Source organism: Anas acuta, chromosome 10 (genome assembly GCF_963932015.1).
Source record: "Anas acuta chromosome 10, bAnaAcu1.1, whole genome shotgun sequence".
NCBI classification, from domain to species: Eukaryota; Metazoa; Chordata; class Aves; order Anseriformes; family Anatidae; genus Anas; species Anas acuta.
Window position 1 is genome coordinate 20,231,304 of NC_088988.1, and position 24,426 is coordinate 20,255,729.

A 24,426-nucleotide genomic window follows, 5' to 3' on the forward strand; every position below is an offset into this window, starting at 1 on the left:
ATGTACTGAATCTTCCCTGCAAAGGAACAACTGTATTTATCTCTCTGCATTTTAACTAAGTAAAGACATGTAAAAAGACTAAATAAATATTGTAGATGAGATATAAATAAATGAGAATATTCAATTATAAAACTTTATACAAATTAAAATATTTTATCATAATACCTAGTGCACTATTTAAAAATCTTTAATAAACTGAGTGAAAAGCATCACAAGCCTGTCCTCTTAAAGGATAGAAGTAGTTTAATCATATATAATAGAGAGAAATAGCTAGTAAAGGAAAGTAGTAAAGAAAAGAAGTTAACTAGTATTTCTGACAAACAGATTAATTGTGTGGTGAAACATGTGCAGGATCCAAAAATAATCCTACAGAACTTTTGATATTCCATTTGGTTTAAAAAGTGTGAAGTGAATGATTAGAATGATAAAAGAAATTACCATGTAAGAATAGGCATAATAATGAACTAATTAAACCATACAGCAATTCATTTCTAAAATATCTACTGCACAATGGATAAAATAGGTTATAAATAACTGTTTCAATGGTAAAATAAAAATGCTATAAAATGTTTTCAATATTTTCATTAAGCAGTATTCTCTGGAATTAAAAGATGTTTGATTTCATTTGCTTTGCATGAAAGAAAACTATAGCATGTTTAGAAATGTATAGGATCCAACTGAGACACACATTGTCCCTGAGTATCCATCAAAACCCTGTTACTGCCTACTGGAGCATTAGGTATGGGGTTCCTGAATTGATGCATGGACCTCACTGTGCTGAGGAGGAGAGAGGGACAGTCCACAGGCAAACTCCATGAGAAATCTGTTTTTTAAAAAAGGTGGGAGGGCATTCAGTGGGGAACGGATGTGCAGAGTGCATTACAGATTTTTAAAAAGCTGCATGTTAAGTATAAAAAATGAACAAATAAGCTCACAGCAGTAAATATAAATCAACAGTTAAGAAGTACAGAGATTTTGGTAAGGGGAACTAAAAGAAACAGTAAAGATATGTACGTGGATATTAAGGTTATAGAGTACAAGGTAACGTCTGTAGATCTTGCAGGTTTAACACTTGGTATCTTGCTAGTAATGGCCAATATGTGTAAAAAAATTATTGTGGTAGGGAAGACTAAATACTCTTCTGCTCTGTTCTCAGAAATAAGCATGATGGGCTTTTATAAGTATTTTCCAGTGATGCAGTTCTGCCATTAAGTAGTGAGGCTGTTATACTGTAGCCCACTACATTTTAGTATTTTTTAGAATGAATTAGACTGGATAACTTGCAGATAAAGTCTTAAAAACCCTTGCTGAAGAGCTCTCCAAACCATTAAAATTCATTTAGGAAAAAAAAAAAAAAAAGCTTCAGCTATTCTAGAGCTATTCTAGTTTTTCCAAACCCAAAGAATAGTAAGACTTTGAAATTATAAATGGACTACCCATTGATGTAAGTTTTAGGTAAAATTACAGAATTAATTTGGTAAATAATTAAGAAATGGTAACATAGTTAATGCCAGTCGATTTCATTTTATGAAAGTAAGTTTTATCAAGTTTCTTAAGTTTCTCTCAAGGCTTGTGAAAATAACTTGTTCTATGTGACATTTGCCCCCAAACCAACAGTATACACAGGAAAAGTGGTACGTAACCTGGCAGTCCCACAGCAGCGCTTTCAGCTCAGTGTATTTGGTATTTCATTGTTATTTGGAAGAGTATCAAATTACTGTTGATAAAATTTACCAATGGCACAAAAATCGTAAAATGCTAAAAATCATGGGGAGGGACTGATTAGTTGCATAGTCAAGTGGGCTCTTTTCAACAATATGAATTTAAAATCAGCAAACTCTAAAGGAACAAATACTAGAGGTGTTGATGAACTGGGCCTAGTATTATGGCAGAAAAGCAACAGAAAGGAAGCTGTTAGATGATTGCTATAGCTATGGATATGAACAGTCTTTCTATGAGAATAATATCAAGTTGAAATTTCATTAAGACTTCAGCGGGAACCCATAATTTAAAAGGACATAGAAAAAATTGGGAAGGGTGTTCTACTCCAGAGCAAGAAAAGGTGGAGAGGTGAGTGCAAGTCCCTTCCTCTGCAAATGGATTGTTGATTAAAAAATCTGGTTAGTGTAGTATGGAAAAAATGTAGTGAGGTTCAGTACAGGAAACAGACTTAGGACAAATTCAAACTAGAAATGAGGCACACATTTTGAATAGTGAAAATAATTAACATGTCAAATAGTTTACATAAGGACATGTTGGATTCTTCTTCATTGCTGTGGTTGAAACAGAATATATTTAAACTAAGACAAGTATGTTTTGTGTCAAATTGTAGTTCTGACTTTGATACAGGACTTACCATGTGAGCATCTTTGGCCTGTCTTGAACAGCAGATCAGACTAGACAATCATAATTGTCCCTTCTGGCCTTAAACTGTGTAAATTTATTTGTAATCTGGTTGTGGTCCCCCAGCATAGATAATTCCTATGACTAGTATGATCAGATTGCATTTTGAGAAGACCTAGTAGTAGTTTGAATAGGTTATACATCCTCACTGTTTATGCAACCTACTATACAAATAGACCTGTTTCTACTGGGCAACATGTCTGTTTCCAGTTACATACCAAGTTTTTGTTCAGATTTTACAAGCAACATTGAATTTTATTATTTTATTGTATCCTGATATAAAATAGTTTTTGTGAGATGTCTTGTGTCTTGTAAAATCAGATTGGTAGATAGATCAGAACTGTGATTATGTTGCCTAGATAAATTGCTCTCTACAAGATGCTTTTTTATTGTACATATTGGGATATTCACTCTTTCTACTCCACTCTGAAAGGGTTTGCAGGGGTGAAAACAGGACCGGAGAATTAGCAAGATTGGGATAGTCATTGTCTTTGTGAACAATGAAAAATGACTCTAAGATATGAAATGCAGAAAATTATTTTGAAAAAATCATGTTCCCTCACTCCTACATGGCAATCTTAATTTATGTGAACTGATATTAAGTGTTAAATAACTCATCCAGATGCTGCTCTTGGCAATATAACCTGGGTAATCATTACACTAGGATGAATTCTCTGAAACCTTTCTTCCAAGTGTGAGATAAAAACAGGTTATCGTTATCTTCTGGCAGGAAGTGTGCCCTTGCTCTCTTACTCCTTTAATATTCTTTGAACATACACAATTGCAATTGTTGCTAGTGTTCTGGAAATCAGGGGTCCTTTGGGTTTTCCACTGAAACTGCATTGGAGTTTTGGTTTGTTTGCTTCAAGTTAGGTTGAGCTTTTTTCCCATAGAAGCTTATAGCTCTGTTTTGTCATTTGTACAGACTTACACAGGCCTTACTGGTTGTTAATCTGAATGAATGAAATAGCATCTGAGTATTATTGCCAATTATTGAATTTAGGAAATAGTGAAACAGTAAATTTCAAAGATTCAAAGATGATTTCCTCAGTCCTACTCCCTTTCCCTTCTCCCAGTGCCTGCACTTGAAATAGCAACAGTTAAGATTGCTTTGAAGTACACTAATCACTGTCAACATTTTGATCCAAAAGAGAGAGAGGTAAAAAGAAAAAAGAAAAAAAAAAAGTTTGAATACTCCCTTTGAATGATGTTATTTGGCCAGTGCTGTAGTGTAAAGGTGGCACAGTGTGTTGCTACATGTCGAGTCCAATTGCAGACCTTCCATGTTAGATCTCGTTTCTAGCCATGCAAGAGGTAGGAGCACCACAGAGGCAGTGTACCAAGGTGAGGAGAGATTTGAACTTTTTATCATACCATCTCAGTCAGTGTCTTATTTCAGTCCAGTGCGTATGGTGTTTGTGGCAAGCTGTGTCCAGATCTCTTCTGCTAAAAGGAAGCTCACTCAGAGGAGAGGCCTTCAAAAGGAAAATGCAATGACTTCAGGGCTCTGCAATTCAAAATAAGAGTATGTTGCTGTACCCAGTACTTTAGACCAAAGGTACTTTTCACTAGTGCAAAATATTACCAGTTAGCATATTTTTACTCACTTATACCTGTTTTTAAATACTTATTCCTTTGAACACCTCCTGCATGATTTTAGCAACATTAGAGCAGCTTATATTTCAAAATTCTCTTTCACCCTGCCGAAGTTTGTTATCCTGCAGTTGACATAGTGCCTGCAATACTGGGACACTTATTGATGGTGTCACTTAATGTGCCATGCAAACACACACTGAACTATCATTACAATAAAAGGAAGTGATCAATACAGTTGTGTTAAAGATTTTTGTAAAGGCATAGGGGATGTTGTGGAAGGACTTTTCAAGAGTAGTGAAAACTCAAAAGTGAGAGCATTTAACCTTATAAAGTCTGCTGTTTTTCACCAGTCTGATTACTTAGACAATACTTGAAGTATCTCTGTTGTGTCAGAGGCTTTTAGTGACAGTTGTGTAATTGACAGTAACTGGGGGACAAACTTAAAAATCATGGAAAACAGCTCAAAAATACCGCAGCATGTGCATGTTGTAGAAACAGCGTTAATATTTGTCCACGTTCTGACTGACAGCACAGCTGTCAGGGTTTACACACTCCCAAACAACCCTGCAGAAATGCAAACAAATCGACAGCCAAGGTCTTCTGTCCCCTTATCCCTACCCTGAAATGCCTGTGATGGGACCGGGGTGGGTGTGCGTATGTACACACACGCACATGTGTGCAGACTTCCACCTGAGGACAGAGAAGCCCAAGCAGACAAGATGCATTCCATAGGAACTGTTCGCCTGTGCATGACTACCACTGAATGCAGATGTACTTCTTGGTGGTAGAGCACCAGAACTTAATCAGGTGATTGTGAAAGACTCAGAAGTTGCACTGAAATGTTTAAACCTGCTTTCTTCCCTTAAACTATGTGGACCCAGGCCTAAAGCATGAACATTGTTAATTCCTACCTCTTCCACTGCTGAACACCTACTGTTTGAGATGCTGTGCTTTCCTTCTTGAAAAAAGTCAATTAACATGGTTGATGTAAAGCTCTCACATCTCATCATTTAGCTTTAGGATTACACATGGATTTAGGATTTTCACTCCTTATAATTTACTTTAGCCCTGTCTGAGTTACAGCATGTATCCACCTACTGTTCCACATATCCAGTCAGTCAGCCTTCCTGGTCAGTTCGAGTGGACTTGTGTTGCATCTCATTAGTAAGTTTCTGTGATCAGCAAGAGAAGCAGCTTCCCAAGTCTTTGCCGACTTTCAGCTGAGCCTGTAGCTTAAACAAATCAGAAAGTTTGAAAGCCTTTCAATTTTGTTTTAATCAGATTTTGAGGATATTTGAAAAGGGGTGACTTTCCAGATGGTTTGGTAAAGTACATAATATTATACAGTGTGTTTTTGTTTGTTTTTCTTGTTTGCCTATGGAAGAAGTTTTTGAAACAAATTTTTCCATTACAGCATTTGGAAGAGGTTGGCCATTATCTTTTGTGCACTTAGGAGAAAAAGCTATGTAGAGAAAACAGTTTCTTCTTGTTGTTGAGCTCCCTGATAGCACTAATTGTCAGTATTGACAGTTTGCAGGTTTTTCACATTTCTGTCTCTTTTTGTGAGTATTTCTATACTTCCTTTAAAATGAGCTCTGTATTCCTAACAGGTGCTGTGCAAAAATTTAGATGTATGTTTGCTTAGACATACATTGTTTTTGGATATATGATTTATGTGTGAATATTTATTATGCACGTAATATCTGCTGCCTCTTTTAAAGTATAGGACAAACAATAAAAGTTTGTACAGGACTAAAATACATACTTAATTCATGAACATCAACTTATATGTTTTAAAGCTCTATTCGAGCTAATCCTAGGAAAGCACTTATGACAGGTAAATTTTACTATTTGAGCATTAGAATTGCCATTAGCACAAATTTAAAAGACTGCAAAAGCCAGTAGATAATGCTAATTTAAAATAAAGAAACTAAGTATATTTTGTACTTTTTTATTACTTGATTTTTAATTTTATTGACTACTTTTTATTTTAACTATATGTTCTTACATGTTGCAATCATAATGTAGTATAATGATATTAATATTTTATAGAATCTGTGTTTATAGTTCTTTATTTAGAAACAATGCAGTAGGTCTGCAGATCTTTGAATCCTTCTGGAATGGTGCCCTCCAAATAATGATAAATTACTTGTGCAGTATGCCATTTGCTAATTATATCCATGATTTACTGCAGAGCAAGACTTAAATCATTCATTTCAGTCTTGCATAACAGTGCCATAAAATTTTTAGGTTTAAAAATGGTTTCCATGTGTATAATTTAAACAAATTTTAGAGCAATTGTATACACAAAATATTGCAACCATCCATTTGTTACATTCTTTGTCTCTCTTTTTTTTAAACTTGTACTTTTAATGATTACTGTGGTTGAAATTGTTATGCTTCATTTTCATAATCATAGCTTTTAATTCTACTACAGTTTTCTACATGTTAGATTAAGAAAAAGATGGCTAATTGTGTGTAGATACCATGTCATTCCTGAATAGCCCCACATTCTGGAAACCCATTTTAGAAATATTCAGCTTATGAATTAGTCTTCAATTAAAGGCGTTTCTTTTTAAAAAATGAATTATTAGCTGTAAGATCTTCCTGTTTTCATGCAGCTAATGTTGATTTTTTTTCTTCATTCATCCATACACCAAAGTGCAGTTAACTCTCTTCTCTTGTATTTGTCTTTTTATGCATAAACATAGGTGAGAAGCCTTACAAGTGTCCACATTGTGATTATGCTGGTACTCAGTCTGCATCCCTCAAGTACCATTTGGAAAGGCACCATCGGGAGCGACAGAATGGAGCAGGACCACTCTCTGGGCAGACTGCAAATCAAGAACACAAAGAAGAGACATCAAGTAAAAGTTCCATGTTTATTAGACCAGATATACTGAGAGGAACCTTCAAGGGGCTTCCTGGTATCGACTTCCGAAGTGGCATGGTCTCACAGCAGTGGACGTCAGGAATGCTGTCTTCTGGAGATCAGCAAGGACAAGCAGCTGGTATGTCATCTGAGGTATCTTCAGACAATATGAAGGGTTCAGACATATCTTCCAAAGGAACACACTTCTCTGAACTTGGCCGTGCTTACCAGAACATGGTTGGGAATGGTGTGAACTTTCAAGGGTCTTTGCAAGCTTTCATGGACAACTTTGTCTTAAGTTCTTTGAAGAAAGAAAAAGAAATGAAGGATAAAGCTCTGTCAGATCCACTTTCAGCAAAAGCTCTGGGTTCAGATGGGGGTGAGGAAAAGATCAGTAGCAAGTCCTCACAGCGAAAGACAGAAAAGTCACAATATGAACCTCTTGACTTATCCGTAAGGCCAGATGCAGCCTCCCTCCCAGGTTCATCTGTTACCGTGCAAGACAATATTGCTTGGCATGGCTGCTTATTTTGCTCCTTTACAACTTCATCTATGGAACTAATGGCTCTGCACCTCCAGGCCAATCACTTGGGCAAGGCTAAACGTAAAGACAACATCATAGGGAACAACAAAGACCAATCTAGAGAAGCTTCAGCCTCAGTTAATAAAGTGAGCTTGCTCCCCTCTTCTGTACAGTCCAACAAAGAGGCAGTAGTTTCAAACATACTTAGCCAGCTGGACTCAGCTTCTGAGAAAATGACCCAAGGACAAAATAAAGAGACCCTGGGAGAGCAAAAGAGTACTGCCTGGCCCAGCCACATGGAATCCACTTTTTGTAATTTTACAACAGACTTCTATAAGCAGTTTGGTGTTTATCCTGGTGTTATTGGCATGGGAACACAAAATTCTTGCACCAGTAATGAATCTGAAATAAAACCACAACCCGAAGATGACCCAAATATTCTTCTCTCTGACTCTGTAAATAAAAGTGCTACTGATGACCTTTCTGACATAGCTTCATCTGAGGATATGGAGTCTTCCAAGGAAGAAAACATTGAAGATGAGGACATTGAAACAGAACCAGATATTATGAATAAGCAGTTGTCTGCCCTAAACAAGGAAAGCAGCGAAGGAGGCGACAATATACAAAGTATGGTCACCTCACAACCAGCACAAGGGCTCGTATCACCACTGCCACAAGCACCAGAAAAGCAGTGGCACAGTCAGAATCTTCTATCCTCCCATGAAACTTCACAAGGAGTGATGAAAGCTGAACAAGTTCAGGGTCCACAGGTCCTGGAGAAGCAGATGAACATGTTGTCAGTCCTAAGAGCTTACAGCTCTGATGGCTTAGCAGCCTTTAATGGACTTGCAAGTAGCACAGCAACTAGTGGATGTATCAAGAGACCTGACTTGTGTGGTAAGTTTTAGACCTTCTTTTAGACCATTTCAGAAAACACTTGTGCAGAATCATGAAGCTGCTCTTTAAATATACTTAGTCATGTTTGTTAGTAATACATTTTTTTAAATGTTAAACCCTGTGGGCCAAATTCTAGTCTTCTATGTGGTCTACTCCGTTGAAATCAACAGTGCTGCATGCATATACTTATACAGAGTTATACAGAGTTTTAGAAAGAACTTGCTTTTAATCTAGTGTAGCAGCAATATAGACTATCTGTGCTAGTGGCATCTGAAGGGGATATTTACTGCTTTAGCATACTCAAAGGAGGAGAATGTTTTTAAAAATTCACATGGTAACTTGCAAACTTTTCAGTATTTTGATATTAGTAAGAACCCAAGAAAAACACTGGATGCTTTGCTCTCTCTCTCTCTCTCTCTCTCTCTCTCTCTCATTCTGTTCTTTTATTTGAGGTGCATTCCGTTTCCATGATATTCATTAAATCATAGGCCAAGTAGATGGAATGCATCTACCTGTAGTGAAGAGGTGTTCTTTTCCTCCCCCACACCTTTTTTTTAATTTTATTTTTCTAATTTGTTTCAATGGCACACATATAGTAATTGCCTTTGACCATTTTCACTATCCTAACTAGAGGTTGTACAAGTTATGATTTGCCTAATTAAGAGTATGCCTTCATGTAATTAAAACAACAACCCAAACAAACCCCCTGTTTTACCTTTACTAGTATCTGATTTAGAAAATTGCAGATTTACTTCCTCATATCACACATCACATTTGACAAAAAAAAAAAAAAAAAAGTTAAACCTATTTGGAACAAGTGAGATTGAGGATTTTTCAATTTATCTCCAATTTTGTAAGAAAAGTTTTTGCTTGAAAGAGATTTTAGAATGTAAATCCTTTGAAAAACAGTATCACTTTAAAAAGCAGAGTCAGCAAAGGACAGAAAAACTTCAATAATGCTCATCTCACTTAACCTTCAAACTAATCACAAAAAACTCATTGTCAGAGCTGAATAATGTATTCAAGTTTAAGAAAAAAAAAAAAAAAAAAAAAACAAGGAAAGGAAAAGAAAAAAAAAAGAAAATAAAAGATAATGTGATCAATAGTTATAAAGCCTGACAATTTAAAATGAAACCCTAAATCTGCAAACACTTAAGAGTGGTTACCCTGGTTAACTTAAGGTTAGTCAGAGCTTTGTTTAACTTTATTAGGAAAGTATATGTGCTTACAGCTTTTTACAGCAGCTCCTTCAGGCCCCTTTCTGCTTTTTCTAGTGCATTAGTTGGTCTGAGAAAAAAAGAAAAAATTCTCCCAACAAAGTTTATCTCGCTTATATTCTTGGAGCATTTTACTTTCACAGTATTGTCACTACTTAAACTGAATCACAAGCCTAAGTATTTGCATGGCTGAACTTGTAATTCCTGTGTCTTAGTTCACTAAGAAACAGTTAAGAGAGTTGGAAATATTTCCAGATTCTTCAAAATCAGTAGTTAGATTTCTGATATATGAAAATAGTTGATACTTAATTTCAGTTATCAGCTGGTAAATTACTACTTGGATTTTTTTCTTTATATTTGAGGATTACAATCAATCAGTTACAGAAAAATGTAGCAAAGAATCTAAAGAAGCAACAATAACAACAACAAAAACACTTTGAAAACTAAGATTAGTTGCTGTGTACAAAATATCTTTACCCATCTTCCCAGACATAAGATTTTTAAAACAATGAAAAAAACCTCCAACATTATTATTGAAATGAGGTCATGTTACTTGCATTAGTTTTTTGTTTCATCTTCCAATCAATTCAACAAACATTTTATGATGGCTTGAGTTTATGTGATTTTAAAGACCATATCCCTTTTACAAGCACTGCCCAGTGATAATGCATTTGACTTGAAGTATGAAGTATGAAGTATGAAGGAAAAAAAAAAAAAGCAACAGAAGCTTGTCTGTTCTACTTTTTAAGCCATTTTTAAATGGAAAATGCAGTGCAAGTCCTCCTTTCTCCCCCCTCCAAAAATAGCTTTTTAAAATTCTTACTGACATTCTATTGAGTATTTGAGGAATATAAGTATTAAGGTTGAGTATTTAAATACATAATTTCATTTTTCTTGATACCTCACAGCAAAAATAGATGAATATGAACAATCCCCATGTCAGCAGTTCTCATTTATTTCACTCAATTAGACACCAACCTCTTGAAAGTAGTGTTTTTGGGGAGTTTTCATTTTCTCGGTGACATTTTGTGCCATGAAATAACACTCCGTCTGTGCATACTAGTGTGGGGAATCTCACCTGATGTTTCTGCACTTGCAGATTAGCCAGTGGGAGCGCTCTGCTAATCTGTTAGCCTTCCTTCCCTTTGCATAGAGCCCATGTCCTGAGTCTTGGTTCCTTTTGTCTCTCCTACTCAGAGAGATCAGGAAGCCTGAGACCCATCTCCAACACCCAATTCCAGGGCAAGATTCTTGTGTCCATTTGTATTTTGGGAGACACTCTGCATTTGCCTTTCTTTTTGCAAACAGTGATGGGTGGGTGTTCATATCTCAAGAGAGAGTACTGATACACTTGATACACTCCTTGCACAGCAAGGCATGGTGCTCTTTTCACAGTCAGAATATAGTTGAAATAAAATTGAGACATCTCAGCTTCAGTTAGCTGCTATTTCATCTTTGATTGGCCGCACTAAGTTTGATAAACTTCTGGCTGCATTAAAACAAACTGGGATTTTCAGTGACCCATGTTGATCATTTATAGCTGGCAGATTTTACCTTAAGATACTTGGTCAGGTTTTAAGCCCAAATCCTGGTATAAGAGGCTTTGATTTCTAGAGGACAGTTCCACCAATATATATTGGTATTTTGGAAAGTCACCACACATAGGGGAAGTAGTCCTCAGTTTCCCCATATGTAGAATGAGAGAGACTGACGATGTACACATAATTCATTTATGCTCCTATCATGCTTCAGGCTGTAGGGATGAAAGGCACAATTAGGAAAGAAAGTACTATAATTACTTTATAATACAGAAGTTTCCATGTCAAAATGCTGCTGAGAAAAATCACTTTTTTTTCTTTTTGTAATAATTCTGCTTTACATATCTAGCAGAATAGGAAAGAACAGAAGGAAAGGAGAAAGCATAATTGATGAATTTTTAGTTACTCCTGACCTTTTCTAACTTAACAGTAGTTGGTTCCAGGTCTTAAGTGACTAAGAGCCAATCTTGTTCATTTTTGCTACCACACACTTGTCTAAGGCCAGGGAACACCTCTCATGCTGCTTGGCAGCCAGCAGCCCAGAGCGGAGAGGAAGCCCAGGGTGCTGGCTCCATGGCCTGGTAGCTGCCTTAAGCATCTATGCAGTCTCCTTTCAGACACTTGCTCACTTGAAAAGTAATACTTGGAATTTATAGACCTATTTTATATTTAAGTTTTAGAAGACGTTTTCCATTTCTGCTCTTCTCTTTCTCTGCCTGTCTTCCATTATACATGTATCTGTATCACAGTACTGTTCTACCTTCTGTTCCAAGTCCCTAATTTACACAATTTGCACAGCATCTGTATATGACAAGACTCTTTTCTATCTCTCCTTCTCTTTAAGTCTTCCTGCTTTGCGGCTAAGATGGTAAAATATCCCTACTTGCATTTTCTGCTTGAGATGTACCTAAGCTTTCAAAGAACAGCTGGTGGACTACAGAAATACTGGCCAGAGATGGTCCTGGTCATTAGCTGGTTGCTTAATGGGTTAGTGCTATTGAACCCACTTGTAACGATGACCAAAAGTGTTAGTTCCATGTTGTCTCTATAAATCTCATTTGCTTCCAGCCATGCTTGCTTTCCTCTGCAATTAGTGCTGTTTTCTCCTGCATAGGCTCCACCCCATGACCATTTCTTTCACTGTATGAAAATAGGGCAGGGCCCTTCTTATGTATGGCAGCAGCTTTGAAGTTCTTCTCCTGCAAAGCACTGAGCGCTTTCTGTTTCCTTTGAGTAGAAAGTGTTCAGCATTGCACAGAATTATTAAAACATTCAGCATTGTAACTTTCTGAAATACCTTCCAAATGTGGAACATTAGCACAGACAAGAGGGCGGGGCAAGAGAAAGATTGATTGTGGCAGATTATTACAGCTTTATTAACACATAATAGTAGTGCTCTACCCCAATGTTTAAATAGTGAATTTACTCATTGTAAATTGCTTCTTGCCACAGGTGTTAAAACCAAAAAGATTATAATGGTAACCCCTTCAAAACTACCACCAACATATAAAACACACAAAAAAAGATTTTTAATTGTTTGTGGTGACTTCACCCTATCACAGCTCTTTTAAATTATAAACTCCATGTTAAACAGAAGCAAAAGGCCCCAAATATCCAAGCAGTAGGACAGCTATGAGGTAACAAAAAATCAGCAAACTGCAGTACACATAACCATTTAAAGCACCCGCAATACAGTTAAGCAAGCCAATATTTTGCCCCAATCTGCCATTGAAGGAACAACCAGAATATTATTCTCCTTCAAGGCAAATTGATATGTTATTGAAGTTTTGCTGCAGACCTTTCTTTACCTAGCATGGTGACTGTGCAGAAGTTTCATTAGTCTCAGCACAGGGCCTGCTCCTGGTGTTCCTGGTGCCACCAGGGGATCGGCGTCTCAGCCTTATGCCAGGGCTGCAGACGCACTTCTGGATGTCGCAGTGCCATTTGTATGGCAATATCAAACCAAACTCATATGGCTTGCTTCCTTTTTTTAATTAACTGGGAATGCCAGTGATCCAGTGAAGTTTGTGTTACTGGATAAAAGGGCTGGTCTGTGAATACCATTGTATTTGCCAAATGGTTCGCTAGTCATTTCAGTACAAACAAATGGATGGTGTCTGTAAGTCTGCAAACACTGTTGACATTTAGCCTTGTTTATGTTACTTTCCTTTTGCTGCATATTTTTGGCTAGAAAAGATACTGTCTGAATCAACATTGACTTCCTAAGCAGAAGCTAAGGACCCAAGCTTGCATCCCTCATTCCCGATGAGTGGGACTACTTACATGACTAAGGATTGCAGAATCAGGTCCTATGTTTATTTGACTTTAAATTTCATTGCTACATTCATGTAATTTAATTTTGTTGTATTTTGTTGTATCGGAAATCAGTCTGGTGATAAGTTTGATATCACTGTTTTGTTTACTGTTGAAAACTTATTTCTTACCATTTTTCATACTGTGGTGTAACATTCCCATTCCGTTCATGTTTCTGGAAGTTAACCCCTAAAATATGTGATACAGCTGAGTGCTGAGTACCTTCTATTCCCAGTGAAACAGGAGGCATTCAGTCCCTCCCAGAACCAGATCTGAAAGGGGGATTGTGTTTGCAAAAGGAGGCCTTGGTATGTGTCTTGATTTCAGACATCAGTGGCCAGCCGCACCAGGGCAAATCCCTAGCACAGAAAGGCTTTTCTTTTCTTTGCAGAGACAAAATAATGATGTAAGCTTAGAGCTGTATGATTTTGCTCTAAGTTTCATCTCCCAAACAATATATTCTTATTGTTTTTGTCATATCCAGGTCAAATTTAAAATATAATTTAGGACTAGGCAGAGGCATAGAGATGTTTCCAGATCTTTCCAAAGTAAGACAATGCTCTGGTTTGTGTTTCAGTTCAGGAACATATATTCTTATGTCTGAGGTGTAGTATTTCCTATAACTACTCATAAACAGAAACAATTTAAATATCCTTGTAAGTCAAAACTAAGTGTATAATTAATACCTATTATGAGGCCAATTTTAAACAATTAATTTGACAGCAATTATAATTTTATGTCACAGGCTTTCAGAAATAAATAACCAAATTTGTAATTTAAGGAACTTAGAATATCTTTAGGCTAAGATGATTTTGTTATGCATAGTATTGCATATTTGGGATTTCTGGGGGTTTCTCCCACATATCTACATACTTGTAGTATCAGGGATAAGTAATTACCTGAGGCTTATTAATTGTTTCAGCAAAGAAAAAAATATATACCTTAAGTGTATGCATTGATATATGTATACACAATACATCCACAATATATAACAAACCATCATAGTAGTACAAAAATAAAGGTCCTGAATATGTTCTGTTATTTATGTGTTTGGCAAGCTTAGGGAATGGACTTTAGTATGAGTGAAAATTCTCTTAACATTTTTAAGGTTATTTATTGTCATTTCTATTTGAGTTTTTAATGGTCCTGTATTTTATAATGCTTTAGCGGGAAAAAATACTGTAGTTACCTTTTTTCATATTCTTTAAGCAATATTTCTAGCTTAATATATTGTGCCAGGTTTTCCAATATTAACCAAGAAAGACAGTAAAATTCAATGAACAGCACTCTGACATCCACAATTTAAAACCTGTGATTGAAGTGAAATGTGTAAACTTCTAGTGGGTTATCATGTGCTTTGGAATAGAGTATTGTTGGAAGTAATTAGAAAATATATTAAGGTTTCCTGGTAATGAAGGTATGTAAGTTTTAATAATTGTTGCTTTCTGAATAAGTGTCAAACTATATCTTTAAATGTATATGGAGTTACAAGTTAGGTCACTTCTGAATGGAATGTAAAACAATACTAAAATGCTTCAATAACTTATCTCAGTGTTGCTAATAAAAAAAAAAGCTGTTAACCATTAGTGCAGTTTGGAGTCATTTTGTTAATTCATTCAAGAAAACTCTCAGAGAAACTCTTTTATCTTTCAGAGTACCAAAGACTGCTCATGTAATCCACAGTTTGTTCAAGCTTTGAGAGGCAAACTCTACAAAGCAACTTGTTGGACTTTTTAAAGGGTATTTATTAAGAATGCAGTCTTCTAATGAGCGGTCTGTGACTAGAACAACGTAATGTATGGTTAGACAGGTGCATAAGGGGACATTAGACTTGCTTCATCCAGTACAGAAAATACCTTGGGAATGCAGGACCTGTTCCCCCCATTGCTAGTAAAATCTGGTGGACATTTTCGTGGAGGCCAGTGGGTTAAAAATGCATAATGTTGGATGGATTATGTGTGTAAGTACTGGTGTCTGGGTGCTGGGCCGGGGTGAGCTGCTGGGCCAGCCCTGCAGCTGGAAGTATAGCCACAGTGAGTAACAGACATACTGCCTCTATCCCAGTAGAGAAATACTGTGAGCATATGTCCCGTAAGTGACCTTTCTCAGTTCAACTGGCCCTGTCTTACACTCTTACAGTCTTCAGTACTTCTGGTAGCCCTTAACTCTGCTTCTTATCTCTCCTGGAAAGAATGTGTGGTAAATGTCGTGAGACTAGCCTTGCTCTTCACCTTCACGTGCGGTTCACTCTAGATAAAGAAAGTGTGGGAAACCAAGCATCCAGTCACATTAGTCCCAGTAGTATCACTCAGGTCTCTGGTGTTTCCAGGAGGGAACCTGTAAGAGGTGGCCCATTGTTCGGTGCACCACTTATGCAATAGAAGCTAAAGGAAAACATGACTAGGGCTCCCAGTGTCACATCTTCATTAATGCTGTTTTGAATAGCATATTGGTACTTTTTATTTATTCCACCAAAACACCATGAGTCAGGACCTGACATTTTAGTGTTCTGTGTCATACTGAGAAAAATCTGTAGTTCAGCAGTAGGACAATTATATTATTTTGGAAGGGCTAGAAATAATACAGCATTTGTGAGACAACTGTAACATTTATCCAGACTCAGTGTGAGATTGTTCTTCCTTTTATTTGGAGAGCACTTCCAAAAAAGTATCAACTAGGAGCAAAGAAAAAAAAAAAAAAAGACAAGAAAAAGTGGCAATTATGAATCCATTTAACCCCCATAGGGTATAATCTCATTTTGTGTAATACCGCTGGCTGTTATATGCCTAAACTTCTATGCAGCGAGCTGTGAATGTAGTCCTTATTGTCCTGTGGGCAATATGACTAAGGAAAAAATATCTCTGTAGTACAATGGAACATTTGTCTGAATGGTGTAACCTAAGGTCCATAACATCAAATCTAAAGTTGTAATTATACAGCTGCAGTCACACCACTCAACTGAAGGCTGTGTCAGCACTTGTATTATATAAGAAATCCTGTTTTCAAGGGTTGATGAATCATATGCAAAAAGTATTTCTCACTAAACAATTGCTCTGTTTGTTCCCAAGCAATGTCTAGGTACCGGCCTTTCCCCAGTAGGATGTGGTCATGCATTCTGCAGTATGCCACAGGTTAGCTTGGTAGTTTACTTTAATGAATATATCTTCTCCGAGCTGCCTAAAAGGTTTGTATTTTTGTGCATTTTTATAATTAGGATTGACAACAAATATTGGAAATCACAACCATTTTCCTAATACATGATACAGATACAGATTCTGGATGAGAGTGACCTTAAACAGCAGATTCATCTTTCCAAAGCACTTCCACTTACAAACCAGTGTTTTGGAGCTGCTTCCATGTGCAGCATTCACACCCAGAGCCTGCCGAGCCTGCCACATTGTCTGTGGAACTTGAGTGAGTTTCTTTAAGCTGGTCTCTGATGCAGGGTTCCTGTAGCGCCCCTCCCTGCATAGAACAGCCATTGTTCAGCTGGTGGAGCAGCACTGGGGTAGGAAATAGCATCCCATGCTGGGGATCAGAGAAGGAATTGTTCCTTAATTATCTCTTACTGGAGGAAAAACCCAAGGCATATCCCGATATGTGCCATGACTCTGGCAGAACACAAGTCTGTTAAATGAGGTTTGAGGAGAGCAGCTCACGTTCAGAAGCTGGCAGTCCTCACTGCTCCTGCAGGTCTTCCTGTGATTCACCCTCTGACCATAGAAAAAAAAAATAAGTTTTCCGCCTTGGATTCTCCATTGTGAAATGGGAAATAATAGTACTTATCTCGCTGGTAACTCCTACCAGAAGCTGTGAGGATAAATGAATGAATTAATGTTTGCAAAGCACTTTGAAGATGAAGAACATTTATATAAGTCCTCAGTGTGTAAATGCTTTCTTCTCTGATATAACTACAGTAAGCTATAAAAAATTACTTATGAAAATAAACACACACGGAAGCTATGTGTTGGATGTGGATAACCCTTCTTCGTCCTTGCAGCACTCGTAAAGTTGACTTCCCAAGCAGCCCACTACAGTGAAAGCTGTGCTGAAACCTGCCTCCAGCATCAGCTCCTACCTGAGCCAAAAGGCAGGTGCCCAGGGGCTCTCTGCACCTGCAGCAGCTTTTCAGCATTTTGGCCATACTGTCTTTTAACCAAATCCACAAATTTTAACTTCAGGGCTCTTCCAGGTGCCAGCTGGGCAGAGCTGCCCCTTTTGGCTGTGAACCACACACCTGCCCTGGCTGTGCTGCAGAGCTCTGCAGTGCTGGGGCTGGGTGATCGCAGGGTGCTTGCCCCTGGTTCCCATGGCTCTGCAGGCTCCCCTGTCCTCTGCTTGCATGACCGGGTACTTCTCAGGGCTGGGGACCTGTCACACTGTCCCCTCCATTCCAGTGCCAGCATTATTCTCAACACTTGGTTCTCCTGGAAGCTTGGCAGGTCCTGGGACATGCACTCACACTTGTTGATCTGGTGGCTGGAATTGCCTGTTGTAAGGGTTTAATTGAATGGCAGTGACTTCAAATCACTACTTGTAAGTTAATTTTTTATTGCCTGCTTTCCAACATTACTATCCTAGATTAAGCTATTTTTTTTTAAATTATTATTAATATTGTGTGTGTGTGTGTGTTTTGTTTTGTTTTGTTATTAGCCTGGGAAATGCAGTTGGTCCAGACCAGTTCCCATGTCTAACCAGGCATGTTAAGTGGATGCAGGGAAGGCAAACCAACATGTCAGCCATGTACATATGTGACATTTATCAAGAGAGACATATAAGATATTTATACATTGAAATGAACAACTTAAAGATGAAAATCAGGATTTTTTTTAGGGCTGCATAGATGAGTGTGTGAACCTTAGGAGAAAGGTTCATTAGAAGACACGTTATCCATAATTGTGTCTCGTTTCACTCATCCCTTTGTGCAGCTAGCCCTGCTCCAGTTCGTGCACTTGGTTTTGTTTTTACATCGCTGTAAGACCTTCCTGGTAAAGCTGTTGCTGGATTGGTTGGTACAGCTGCGTGAGCGTGGAGGAGCACAGCCTCCTGCTTCTGTGGGTGCAGGTCCCTGCTCAGCCCCGCTCCTCTGCTTCGCTCTCTGCTGAGTGTTGGAAGAGGGTGGCAGCTCCTGCCAAGGGAAGCCCGCGGCTGCACCAAGGCCCATCAGCAGCACAGCCAGGCGCCTTCAGCTGGCTGCTGATGGACATCCCCTAATTCTGACCAGCACTGGTACGCACTCAGCGGTGTGGTCGATCTTCCCATCCCCTAACATGAGAACAGTTTAATAACTGTGATATTTATGGGTGTATTCACTAAGTGTAACTGTTCATTGGGGTGAAAAACAAAAAGGAAACAAACAAATAAACAAAAACAGAAAAGCTTTCCCTAAGGATAGAGGTGGGAATCCCATTAATGTGATGGTTCCCTCTTCAGTTGCCAAGATGACTGACAGATGGATAAGGTCAGAACATGAAAACCAAGCCATGGGGGACAGAGCGGGGGGGGGGGGGGGGGGGGGGAGGGGGCCCAATCAGTTGAATAAAAAACTGAGTGTCAGTGCTGGGGAAGGAGACAACCGGCACTCCCACTAGAAAAATCCTCACCCTTTGCTCCCCTACTGTTTGTTTGGGGAAAATGCTGCAGCTTAATCAGAATTATTTACAAGATAATGGTCCATTGTTTGTAGTAAAACAGATGCTGTCTGTGGGAATTTAGTGTTTTATGCTCTGTGCATTACACTGCCGTTGCTGTGTACAGATGGGATCACAGTGGTATTGTTGTTATCCACTTTTTGGAAATTTGGAAGATCCTTCCCGTAAAAGGAGGATCCTTAAATAGAAAAAGAGTTTTATTGGACCTGGAACTGCGATTTCTCTTAAGGTAGACTTATGTTCTTAAGTGTCTGGCAGAAGAGGAAGACAAAAAGGAAATAACTCTCTGCTTTTGACCTGCAGCATGAGGGGTCCCTAGAATAGCTTTACTTGGTGATGGTGGACATGAGTCTGTGGATGGATCCCGTGTGTCTGTCAAAAGGCAGGGAGATTCTGGTGGACTACGTCAGTGCTCCTCCTTGGGTGGGGGCTGGCAGCACCAACTGGTTACAAGGATACAAGGTTTGTGTACAGGTACGCAAACACCACAGACAACACAAAACAGAAAAATAGATTTTCACTGGACTCATACTAAAAAAATATCCCAAATAAAAATCTTTTTTTTTTTTTTTTTTTAATAGCTCAAAATGAGAGAACTTTATATAAAATTTGTTTCATCCCAGTGGAAATTCCATCTTCTATAAGCATCCTTTCTGGCCCAATTAAACCATTTAATGTGGAAGCCCAGAACCTGGCAAAGGGGCCCCCGGGCAGGCAACCCTGTGCCACATAACCTTGCTGCACCCAGGGAGGAGAGTCCATGTGTCCTTCCTGCCGGCTGCCTGGGTCTGTCTCAGCAACACACGGAGAGCAGCAGCACCCACAGGTCTTCCCCAGGTGCCTGGAACAAGAGGACAAAGCCGGTGTGGTGCAGAGCTCTGCTCCCCTCTGCAGGGCCACGCCTCTCCCTGTCCTTCTCCACCCTAAAACCACCCAAACCCTGAGACAAGAAGTTCCTCCTCAGGTCACTGTGCATTGGAGCAGGACCTCCAGGCACAGTGCAGGACAAGGGGTGGAGGGGTTGTGTGTACGCGTGTGTGTGCGTGTATGTGTGTGCATGCACTTCCTCTCTCAAAAATCTGCTTTTAGTGTGAAATAGCTCACATGTTACCTCAGCAGAGACCGGTGTGCGCCAAAGGCAACCAAGAGACGACAAATCACCAGAAAGGCTCCAGAGGGGATTTTGAACATCCACGTCTGGTATTCCAAGATCCATTAGCTTTCAGGTAAAATGGAAAACAATAACCATCTTTTTTTTTTGTATGCAAGATAATTAAGCTGTCTTTCCATCATTGCAAAATATCTGACTTTCCCCGGAGAAAGCAGAGGGAATGGGGATGGGGAGTGAGACAGAGAAGGACAGGGAATGGTTTAGCAGACTTCATGGTATCATGTCCGTGTTTTGTAAAACAGAATTCTCTAGGAATACCCTTGAAGAGCAAGACTGGCCCATGAGATTGTAATTCCTGAGTTATTTGATTTTCCCTATGTGTTTCCAGTGGGATACGTACAGAGAGTCCATGCATTTTTCTCCAAGTCAGCATTTTTTTTTTACAAAATCTCAATTTTGTATTTCCTGACATTTAAACTTTTCAGCCTAATGTTCTAATATGGATTTTGTCCGTCTGTCTAAATAAAACTTCGTCCTAATGAGGGCACCATCCATCTCCCTAGATAGAGCCTAACGACTTCCAGCCTCAGTGTAATTTTAGCTGTGTTCCTTCCCCACCCCCTTCTCCCCACAGCTCTTTGTTTGGGGTGTAAATTATCTGTTTTGGGACAAAGTTGTGCAGAATTTCATTTTGAGTCAAGTGACTGAACTATTGTGTGAGCCTCTGCTTTCTCTCTGAAGAGGAGAATTTTGCTCACTCCTAGTTGTATGTTCAGTGCCTGCTTATTTGCAATTTCTGTTCATAAGACTATGGATTTTCATGCCAACGATTTTCTGTTTGAGTTATTGGAGTAGGGAGGTTGTGGGAGCATGCCAGTGTCAAAGGTTGTTGCTTGAATGATAATTAATAACATTATCAGACTGATTATGTGTTTAGATGTCCAGAATCAGGAGTGAATTGAACTGGTTAAATTTAATTCCTACCTCCAAATATCTGACTGTTTTCTGTGGCTGGGAGACTGGCTTGTTCACGAGTCTCACATTTGCATAAAGGACAAAACCGTGACTATAAAAGGGCAACAACTAATGAGGATTGCTGAAATTCTGAGCTTCTGGCTTTCGTAGGGCTTCTTCTACGGTGTCGCTGGCCAAGCTATCGACAGGCAGAAGAAAGCCCAGATCGGGTGCGTGGTAATGTTTATAGACCCCAGCTTCATTGTGTCAGCCTCTGACTGCAACGTTGAGTCATTTAAGATTGGAGATTATGTCTTCTGAGGTCCCGAAGAGCCGTTTCACATGTGACCGATTACCTCTGTCAGAGCAGAAAGAGACAGGTCCCACCTCGGTGGGTGGGATTTGAACTCGTGCTTTCAGAGGTCAATAACAGGGTTTTTAGACCTTTGTGCATCTCGGTCCCTTATAGCCAGACCTTTTCTGTTAAAACTGTTTAAATTACAAACCAGTAATAAAAGGATCATATGTGTTTCCCACTGAACAGGTTCTTTAAGGCTATTATGATAATTAAAAACATATGGTGCCTACACAAGTCAGAGGGAAACCACAGATGTACAAATTAGGTATTATATAAGATTTTTCTTTTTTGCCCTTTTAAAAACAAGCTAGAGAAGTACAAAGAGATAAAGATGGTGATTTTTCTGGAGATGGTAGGTAGCATTTTGTTGTGTTGTTTTGTTGTTGTTTTTTTTTTTTAATCATGAAATATGTAAACCTCTTTTCTTATACATAATCAGAGCAAACTCTTTCTGATACATGGGAAGAAAAAAATCAGTAGCCTAAGACTGCAGTATTTATGGAAGAAATAAGGAAACACTGTTTCATGCAAGTTATCGGAGACCAGGAAACCTTTTGCATTTTTTATGATGTTTCCCTACACAGACATGGAGGATTATATTTATTAAATATTGAATTATATTGAAATTGGATTGATGCAGCCAAAGAAGGACGTTTCTTTGTATTCCATTTTTTTTCCTTTTAAAAAAGGGAAATGTACTAATATTGATTGCAGTACAAGTAGTCATTTGTTTTAATTTAAAAATATAGGATTGATTTTAAGAAGGTGATAAATACTGCTAATCAAAAAATTCAAAATGGGGATTTATAATGATTCTCTGTTAAGTCAATGGTTTAGTGAGGCTAACTTATAATAAAAGTAGAGACATGCTGAAGTATCCATAACTAATGGGTTATTTGCCATTTGCTAGCACTGCAAACTTTCCTTGGTTTGCCCGGTCCTGCTACAAAAGGTGAAATATGTATCATCTCACACTCCCTGCTCCTTGTTTAGTCATTCTTCGAGTAAAAATGGGCAGCCGAAGCCTTGTGGCCAGCTGTGTGGCTCAGCCCTGGGGGCACAGCTCTGGCCCTGCAGCACCGGGCTGCCTCCTGCTCATGCCAGCGCCATGGGCCTGCACTGGGTGCAGCTTGAACTCTTGCCACCACCCCCTTTGGGCCGGACTTGCCAAACTCTTAACTTCTTTTATCACCTGTCCTTCCTGCTCAAAAATGAGGCTCCCCTCCTCCCTTTCCAGTAAAAAAAATTAAAAAAAATACAACTGCAGTAAGGAAGGCAGCCCCAAAGGCCTCCAGCAGCCAGACCCAGGCAGAGGCCTGGTGCCACCGGCCTGCTGCAGTCCCTCAGGTGCAGAAGCCATCACGCAGGCCTGAGCTGGCTGGCTGCCCTCAGCCCAGGCCCTGTGCTCCCTTGTGGCACCCGTCCCGCCTGCTCCTGCATTCACTTCTGTTCTCACCTTCATGGTGTAGCAGCGAGTAGGCAAGTCTGGGGCTTTTTTTCCCCCCAAAGGAACTTGTAAAAGACCAAGAAGAACCCCAGGATCCTAGGGAGAGGAGAGGGAAGAGCCTCATGTTCTTTCATCAGGTTCCCAGGAGCGGCAGCTGAGCAGGCATTTCTGAAGACAAGCTTTTCTTTTATTGAGTGAGTGATAGCAAACTCGGTGTTATTTCGCATGTAGGTATTACCATTTTAACTTTTGCTGAGGTAAAATAACACCTTGTCACTCAGTGCAAATACCAATCACAAAATGAATTAATTGTAATAACTGTTGTCAACAGAACAAAAGACTTGTTGCTTTCCTAAGCAGATTTCAGTGCCACTGATAACTATATACAGGGGTTCCCATTGGGCTTATTCAGTGTATGTAGTCAGAACATAATTTCATCTGTCTTTCTCTACACTTTGTTATAAAAGTCTCGGAAATTGAGTTAAAAAACCTGTATTTTTTTACATACCACTAAGTATACGCTTTTCCAATGCTTATGCTTTTTTCTTTAAAAAAAAAAAAAAAAAAGAAGTAAACATTTTCACTTAGTTAACTAACACTTTTTCATGCCTAATTTATTAAAAATTCACAAGCTTCTAACACTCTGTAGGATCTGTTTATTTACCTTATGCCATGAGGGACAGTTGCTTTCAGAGAAACTACAGGCAGCTTTTTTTTTTTTTTTTTTGTTACACATTTTTACTGATGTTTCTTCTTTAGCCAGTCATCTTTATACAAAAGAAACAGTGCTATCCCAACAGATGGGTGAAGCTTCCTTTAAAAAGGGGAAAATGAGAAAAAATTAGCCAAGAAATGCAAAATTCCTCATTCTTGTGCTAACCACAAATTCATTCAAGCTAAGTTTGGGGTGGGGGGGAGAACTAATTAACTAACTTCACAAAGGAGCCTCAGTACAGCAGGAGTTGGTGCCAATACTCTATACTCATTTTACATGGCTATTTAGCTTAATAGTCAAAAATACTATAGCATATCCTCTACGTCTTCCTGTAAAAGCCATTTGTTTTCTTAAAGAAACATACATTATTATTACAGCCTGAGACAGCAATGAAGACCAAATGCCAGTGGAATAAAAACTAATCAGGAACTGACCCCCAGAGCAATCAAGGTCCATTTTGCATCCCTACTTTAACAGAATCTGCACTGTAGTTTAGATTGCTTCCACCCTCTTCCTTTTCAAGCAGTACCAACATGTTTCAGTACTTTCTACCCCTCTCAAGGGCACAATCACAAACTCAGATAAAATACAGGGAAAATTCATTATCCATGTTATCTTTCCCCAGACATAAGCCAGGAATCAGGGAGCATCCCACAGAGCAGTTGGAGTGGGCAAGGCTTCCCAGCCCACCTTGCAGGGGAGGGGGCGAGAGGCTAACAAAGCCACAGCACAGCAGCCGCACATCGTTAGCCATGCCAGATCCTGCTGCTCCCATCTCTTGCCTGATTAAAATGGGGTGTGCCTTGCTGCTGCTGTGCCTGCTCTGCAGGG

At 38.9% G+C, this 24,426-nt stretch overlaps 1 protein-coding gene across 21 annotated transcripts in view; it reads left to right on the forward strand.

Annotated features, from left to right (window-relative positions):
• The window catches only part of ZNF536 (zinc finger protein 536), a 350,225-nt gene that overhangs the window by 218,784 nt on the left and 107,015 nt on the right, over window positions 1–24,426 (forward strand). For 20 of the 21 annotated variants that reach the window (XM_068693342.1, XM_068693352.1, XM_068693349.1 and 17 more), the window contains one exon: window positions 6,711–8,291. In XM_068693342.1, coding sequence (XP_068549443.1) covers window positions 6,711–8,291 — 1,581 coding nt within the window. Of the gene's footprint in view, window positions 1–6,710; window positions 8,292–13,237; window positions 14,946–24,426 lie in introns of those variants that run through there. The other variant, XM_068693362.1, reaches the window with a different exon arrangement.